Genomic DNA, 7894 nt, shown 5'->3' with positions numbered 1-7894 from the left:
AGGGCGGGTCCGGTGCAGCACCGGGCAGGTGACCCTCCTGTCCGGCTGTTAGAGACGCCCCGAGCGGCTGCTGCCCATAACACAACAAAACGCCCAACGTCATTTTGTACCTGAAAAAGAGGAAATAAGTCCTTGCACCATAAAATACCCAGTGAGCGTTAGTTGGTGTTTTTTGGTGCTAGTGTAAATGATGTCTTTAAGATTTTCATTTTCTTTGTGTCTTTCTGGTATAGAGATATTTTTTATATGTTGGTCTTGTATCCAATAATCTTGCCCAAGTATTCATTACTTCTGGTAATTTTCCCCTTGGCTTCCTGTATACACAATCATGACGTTTGTTAATATAAGGACAGTCCAGCTCAAGGGGCAATAAAGTTTGCCAGGTTTTGCAACCATCAGTTTAAAAAGTAAAAGAGAAACCAACAGATAAAAAGTGAACGAATTTGATGTTAAGATTTCATCTAAGGTGGAAAAAAAGTTGAAGACTTTTTAAATAACGCCTATCACTGTGTATTATAGACTGTCCTTAAATTTTTATGAGTTGCTAAAATCACTTGTTATTCTATGTTTTGTTTTATAGTTTCCCATCACCAATTGTTCTTGGAATTGGACAGGTAAGTGGAAAAAAAGTCAACCTCTTAATTAGTCAGTACACGCGGTGCAGTTTTCAGTGCTTTTGTTTGAGACTGTGGTTTACAAATATATCCATCTGATCATGGTACTTTCGGTGAAGCAATATGAAATAACACATATCTTATGTCATTCTAGAATTTAGGAACAGTGTATCTGTAGGAAAAACAAGTACTGATTTTAATTTCCTTAATGGAATTTAATTACTTTAAAACAAGGGGCGAGAAGACTGCAGTCTCCAAGGTCTGTCTGGCGGGTAACAAAGGAATGGCTGGGGCGGGGGGTGGTACGGGGAACATAGTTACCATTGAGATGTGCACCTGCTACTCGGTTGAAGCCGCTGTGCCAGAGAGGAAAAGGGTGGGGAGACGAGTACGGCCCACGAGGCCCTGATTATCAGAACTCCAGAGTTTTTTCAAGAGAAGCAGGGTGTTTGAGTTTTTATGTCAGACCTCCCATTGGTAAATGCCAGCAATGGATTCCAATTTCACAAGACTCTCGATGGGCCAAACAGAACATGTTTGCTTCCTGTGGTTTGTGATTTTTGTTCTCGGGTATGAAGTTGACCTGGAAAATCTTTCGGACTAACCTGCTTGGCTGTTTCTGAAATTTCCCATTAATATTAATTTGTGGATTGTTTATTCTTTTGGTCATAGGCTGGTGATTTCCATAGACAAGTGGTAACAGGCATCAGAGGTTTTATTTGTCCTGCTTTGCTTTAATTTATAGGGAGAAAAAATTAAAATTATGGAAATTATCTCTTGTTAACTGTGTAATTGTGAATCTGGAAAAGCTGTCATTTATATGATTAAACATTGTTCTGGTTACATGTTTTGCTAATAAGGTACTCTTTGAAACATCATGTTAGGGGGAAAAAAACAAACAAACAATATATTTTCTTAAGGTGAAAAAATATGTCATCTTTATGTTTCATTGTGACAATGTGTACAGAAAAGCATATAAAAGATTAGTGATAAGCTGTCCTTTGTAATCCCTGAGGCAAATAAAATCACTGCTGTACTCAAGGTAAATAAAGGCTTTTTGATTTTTAATCTGTTGGGGGAGGAGGCCAGCAGACCTATTTTTAAAAGTCTGAATTACAGAATATTTTAAATAAGTGTTAGTATATTTCTGTAAGAATTATAAAGTAACTCATAAATACAAACCACAGTTATAATTCAACATGGGTTCCAGTTATATGAATCTATCGTAAGTATTAAGTTTGTAAACTTATTGGGATCAAGGTTTAGGATTATGATCATGTTGAAGGAGTCTTTAAATTTTTGCATCCTAGTCCTACCTGGTTTTGCTCAGTGGATAGAGCACGGGCCTGCATACTGAAGCATTACAGGTTCGATTCTGGTCAAGGGCACATGTCCGGGTTTCGGGCCCAATCCCCAGTAGGGGCTGTGCAGGAGGCAGCCGACCAATGATTCTCTCTTATCCTACCTGAAAAAGAGGAAATAAGTCCTTGCACCATAAAATACCCAGTGAGCGTTAGTTGGTGTTTTTTGGTGCTAGTGTAAATGATGTCTTTAAGATTTTCATTTTCTTTGTGTCTTTCTGGTATAGAGATATTTTTTATATGTTGGTCTTGTATCCAATAATCTTGCCCAAGTATTCATTACTTCTGGTAATTTTCCCCTTGGCTTCCTGTATACACAATCATGACGTTTGTTAATATAAGGACAGTCCAGCTCAAGGGGCAATAAAGTTTGCCAGGTTTTGCAACCATCAGTTTAAAAAGTAAAAGAGAAACCAACAGATAAAAAGTGAACGAATTTGATGTTAAGATTTCATCTAAGGTGGAAAAAAAGTTGAAGACTTTTTAAATAACGCCTATCACTGTGTATTATAGACTGTCCTTAAATTTTTATGAGTTGCTAAAATCACTTGTTATTCTATGTTTTGTTTTATAGTTTCCCATCACCAATTGTTCTTGGAATTGGACAGGTAAGTGGAAAAAAAGTCAACCTCTTAATTAGTCAGTACACGCGGTGCAGTTTTCAGTGCTTTTGTTTGAGACTGTGGTTTACAAATATATCCATCTGATCATGGTACTTTCGGTGAAGCAATATGAAATAACACATATCTTATGTCATTCTAGAATTTAGGAACAGTGTATCTGTAGGAAAAACAAGTACTGATTTTAATTTCCTTAATGGAATTTAATTACTTTAAAACAAGGGGCGAGAAGACTGCAGTCTCCAAGGTCTGTCTGGCGGGTAACAAAGGAATGGCTGGGGCGGGGGGTGGTACGGGGAACATAGTTACCATTGAGATGTGCACCTGCTACTCGGTTGAAGCCGCTGTGCCAGAGAGGAAAAGGGTGGGGAGACGAGTACGGCCCACGAGGCCCTGATTATCAGAACTCCAGAGTTTTTTCAAGAGAAGCAGGGTGTTTGAGTTTTTATGTCAGACCTCCCATTGGTAAATGCCAGCAATGGATTCCAATTTCACAAGACTCTCGATGGGCCAAACAGAACATGTTTGCTTCCTGTGGTTTGTGATTTTTGTTCTCGGGTATGAAGTTGACCTGGAAAATCTTTCGGACTAACCTGCTTGGCTGTTTCTGAAATTTCCCATTAATATTAATTTGTGGATTGTTTATTCTTTTGGTCATAGGCTGGTGATTTCCATAGACAAGTGGTAACAGGCATCAGAGGTTTTATTTGTCCTGCTTTGCTTTAATTTATAGGGAGAAAAAATTAAAATTATGGAAATTATCTCTTGTTAACTGTGTAATTGTGAATCTGGAAAAGCTGTCATTTATATGATTAAACATTGTTCTGGTTACATGTTTTGCTAATAAGGTACTCTTTGAAACATCATGTTAGGGGGAAAAAAACAAACAAACAATATATTTTCTTAAGGTGAAAAATGTTGTCATCTTTATGTTTCATTGTGACAATGTGTACAGAAAAGCATATAAAAGATTAGTGATAAGCTGTCCTTTGTAATCCCTGAGGCAAATAAAATCACTGCTGTACTCAAGGTAAATAAAGGCTTTTTGATTTTTAATCTGTTGGGGGAGGAGGCCAGCAGACCTATTTTTAAAAGTCTGAATTACAGAATATTTTAAATAAGTGTTAGTATATTTCTGTAAGAATTATAAAGTAACTCATAAATACAAACCACAGTTATAATTCAACATGGGTTCCAGTTATATGAATCTATCGTAAGTATTAAGTTTGTAAACTTATTGGGATCAAGGTTTAGGATTATGATCATGTTGAAGGAGTCTTTAAATTTTTGCATCCTAGTCCTAGCTGGTTTTGCTCAGTGGATAGAGCACGGGCCTGCATACTGAAGCATTACAGGTTCGATTCTGGTCAAGGGCACATGTCCGGGTTTCGGGCCCAATCCCCAGTAGGGGCTGTGCAGGAGGCAGCCGACCAATGATTCTCTCTTATCCATTTTTAAAAAAATATTTGTATTGATTTCAGAGATGAAGGGAGAGGGAGAGAAATATAGAAACATCAATGATGAGAGAGAATCACTGCCTCCTGTCCCCCATTGGGAATCAAGCCTGCAACTCAGGCATGTGCCCTTGACTGGAATCGAACCTATGATGCTTCAGTCTGCAGGCTGGTGCTCTATCCACTGAGCAAACCAGATATGGCAGCTATATTGCTTTTTGATGAATCTGTTTTCTTCTGATGTCTTTGTACCTCAAACAGTCCACATATTTTGCTGAAGTTTCTTTCCCCCCCTTTTTTAGATGGCGGCTACCATAATGATACTGTATGTGTCCAAGCTAAATAAAATAATTCACTTCCCTGATTTTGACAAGAAAATTCCTGTAAAGGTATGTGAGTAAAAGGACATATAGCTCTGATGGAAGATGTGAAAATATTACATAATTGCTGTGACCTTTGCAGTGGGGTTCAGGATCTGAAGGAGGGACTGACGCACAAATGAAAATACTATACACGAAATATGAATTTAAAAGGCATTGGGGGCCAGGTGGAGCCTCTTTCTTGAAGAGACATACCGAGACTCAGTCCCGTCTGCTTTTTATTCAATTTTAGATACACATCTTGCCCTCCAGCAATGCATAGGGGCATATCAAAGGTAAAGTTTGGTAAACAGTAAAAGGATTATCAGGTTAGGGAATTGCCTTGAGCCACCACTATCTCAACACGAACAATCGAACAATTGGTGCTTAGCATTAGCCCTGCTAACGCTCAAGGTCCATCGGCCTTCCGCGTTCCTTGGTGCACTCTCATGACAATATTGGCAAGTGGTGGCTACCCGCATCTCCCCTTTTTTGTTTTCTTAATAAATCTTGAAAGGTATATGCCATCTGCAGGGCTCGAGTCCTTTTAAGACTCTTCATTCCGCATCTGCAGACTAGAATTAAACACATAAGAACAAGAATGAGACAGACAATAGTGGTTATGCTAAGAGGCAGATGTAAAGAGATCCAGTGAAAGGGATTAAATTCTTTCATGTCCTTTTTAAATTGCTGCCAGGCATCTAAGGAACTAGTTTGTAGTAGGCTCCTTTCTTGGCCATCAGTTCTTTATGGGTCCCCTTCTCAATCACTGTCCCCTGTGACATGACAGCAATGATATTTGAGTTTTTGATAGTGGACAAATCGTGGGCAATGACAATGCAGGTCCATCCTTCTCTGGCTTTGTCCAGGGCAACCTGCACCTTTGCACAACTGATGACTGCTAGCATGGCAAGGAAAATATTCTCAGGTGTTCTCAGGGTTCTTGTTTCCTCACAAACTTGCTGAGCTTTCTGGACTGTCTTCTTTATCATCCCCCAGGTCATCTGCGGACTGTTTGTCCTCTGTCTCGTTCTCCTTCCATTCCTTATCTTCAGCATGTTGCTTGGGGCTACTGCTGTCTGTGGCTGGAGTAGTCGATTGTCTGCAGCCATAGGTACAAGGTGAGGAGGCTCCAGGTGCAAGGTCCTCATTAATCTCGTCAGTTCCTCCCTCAGATCCATGTTGAAGTTTAGTGTTCCTTGCAGGAATCCACATGGGCTTGGAGGAGTTTTCTGGAAATACACAAGCATATTCTCGACCAAAGGTTAATAAAGTTGGGACCTTTCCATAAACTAGACTCAAGATCCTTCCATTTGATCAAGACCTTTTTCTTCTGGCTTATTCTGACACCAGTGTAATTCCATAGGTGTCTTGCCATCAGCGTTACAAGTGAAAAATTTTAAAGTAATTAAGGCTTGCTGTAGTCTACCTACAGGAGATTTCTCCAGTATCACTATTCCCCCTTTTTGTTTTTCAAGTTGGGATTTTAGTCGCTGATGTTGGCGTTCTATAATTGCCTGTCCTTGGGAATTGTTCGGTATTCCCGTAATGTGCCTGTTGTAATTGTATGCATTTCCTTTTGTTAAAGGACCAGGCAGGGTGGTATGAGCCCTAATATGAGTAATAAAATGGGATATTGTCTTTGCTGTACCTGTTTAAATAGTATAAATAGACTTTGGTCACTGAGCCATTTTAATTGAGTAGTCTTAATTCTGTTTACCAAGTCAGCAGTATAGGCAGAATCAGAAATAACATAGAGAGGCTCCTGGAAAGTCTGCAATGCAGCCTTGACAGCTTCTAATTCAGTTCTTTGCACAGAAGTGTGACTGGTCTGGATGACTCGGTCTGAATTCATCGTATGATAAGCAGCTTTGCCATTAGATGAACCATCGGTAAAAACAGTTAATGCTCCAGGAATAGGTTCCTGTATTTTTTGGTATAATAGGAGTGTAATATAAAAATGGTAGTAACTTGTTTTTTAGTAGGTAACAACGAAGTTCTCCTGAATATCTTCTTAGTCTAATCTGCCAATTCAAATCAGTCTGAAATAACGTTTCTAATTGCTTCCCAATGAGGGGAAGATAGATGCATTGGGGTTCTTCTCCTCTGAGCTGCCTGCAGTGCTTTCTGAGTTGAGATATTAATTGAGCCATGAGTTCTATATATGTACCTACAGTTTTAGAGGATTGATGCCCTAGGTCAGTGGTCGGCAAACTCATTAGTCAACAGAGCCAAATATCAACAGTACAATGATTGAAATTTCTTTTGAGAGCCAAATTTTTTAAACTTAAACTATAGAGGTAGGTACATTGTTATTAACTTAATTAGGGTACTCCTAAGCTGGCCTTTGCTAAAAACGTCCTCAGTCTGATTGAGGTACGTTTGCTGAGGTCGACCCCTTCCAACTCTCCCATCCACACTTGTCTTGTATACTTAGTTCATCTAGCTCCTTTCCGAAAACCGACTTCTGCGCATGGGCCACGAAGTTTCAATCGCACTGTACGTGCGTGCCCGCACGTGGTATTTTGTGGAAGAGCCACACTCAAGGGGCCAAAGAGCCACATGTGGCTCGCGAGCCGCAGTTTGCCGACCACTGCCCTAGGTGGACCCACTCAATAATAGTAGGGTGAGATTTTAAAGTCAATTATTATTACCCAAGGCATTTTCCTTGGCAAATTCTGTAACAGAGATAACTTACTGACTTTCAATGGCTTAAATGTTAAAGTATTATTTTATTTTATTTTCCTTTATAAAAACAGGAGTGCCCTCAGGACCTTGGAGGTAACCTTGGAATGCGGTCTATTATTATTCAAGAACTACCCATTATTATGGAAACACTAATTTTGTTGCCCAAACACAGCCTGTATATTTTCCTTGTGTCATTTTCGCCATCTTCCAAAGAAATAGAGTCTGGGGTCTATTCTATAGCATCCGTGAAGAGATGGGCTTAGGCCAAGAGGTCACCCAAAATTGGGTGGGGTGCCTTCCCCTTAAGCTAACCTTTTTCTCTTCAATGGTATAGCAGTCCCAGGTGGCATCCCTAAATTGTGAGAAATGTCTCATCTATCCAAATTTCAAATGATGGACTGGGAAATAAAAACATGGTGAAAATGAGATTTTTAAGAACGCCCCCAAGAGCGGGCATCCATTTTGCAGGATCACCAAGAGACTTAGTAATTAATGGGCTGGGCCTTTTTTATTTACCTCTCTTTGTCTAGGGAATTTTCCTAGGATCTGTGTTATCAGCCACTTGTACCACTCATATTCTTTCTTTCCCCACCCCCACATCCTGTTTGCTCTGGGGAAATTTAGTAATGGCCTGGTCACCTACTGTTTCTTTTCTATGAAGATAAATTAAAGGCATGCTTAATAGACTAACAATAAACAAATTACAAAATAACAATAGACCCTACAGAAATACAAAGGATTGTTAAAAAATACTACCCTTTAGGACACTTAGCACAGAAAGCCACTCTATCGACACAG

General features: G+C 39.5%; 1 protein-coding gene across 2 annotated transcripts in view; it reads left to right on the top strand.

The window, feature by feature from the left end:
* Window positions 1–7894, top strand: part of SLC35D2 (solute carrier family 35 (UDP-GlcNAc/UDP-glucose transporter), member D2) — a 47128-nt gene that overhangs the window by 4150 nt on the left and 35084 nt on the right. For both annotated transcript variants that reach the window (XM_014545694.1, XM_014545693.1), the window contains exons 2-3: window positions 581–614; window positions 4352–4438. In XM_014545694.1, the coding sequence (XP_014401180.1) occupies window positions 581–614; window positions 4352–4438 (121 nt within the window). The remainder of the gene's footprint in view (window positions 1–580; window positions 615–4351; window positions 4439–7894) is intronic.

Source organism: Myotis brandtii, unplaced genomic scaffold (genome assembly GCF_000412655.1).
Source record: "Myotis brandtii unplaced genomic scaffold, ASM41265v1 scaffold419, whole genome shotgun sequence".
Classification (NCBI taxonomy): Eukaryota; Metazoa; Chordata; class Mammalia; order Chiroptera; family Vespertilionidae; genus Myotis; species Myotis brandtii.
This window is presented reverse-complemented; position numbering and strand designations above follow the sequence as displayed.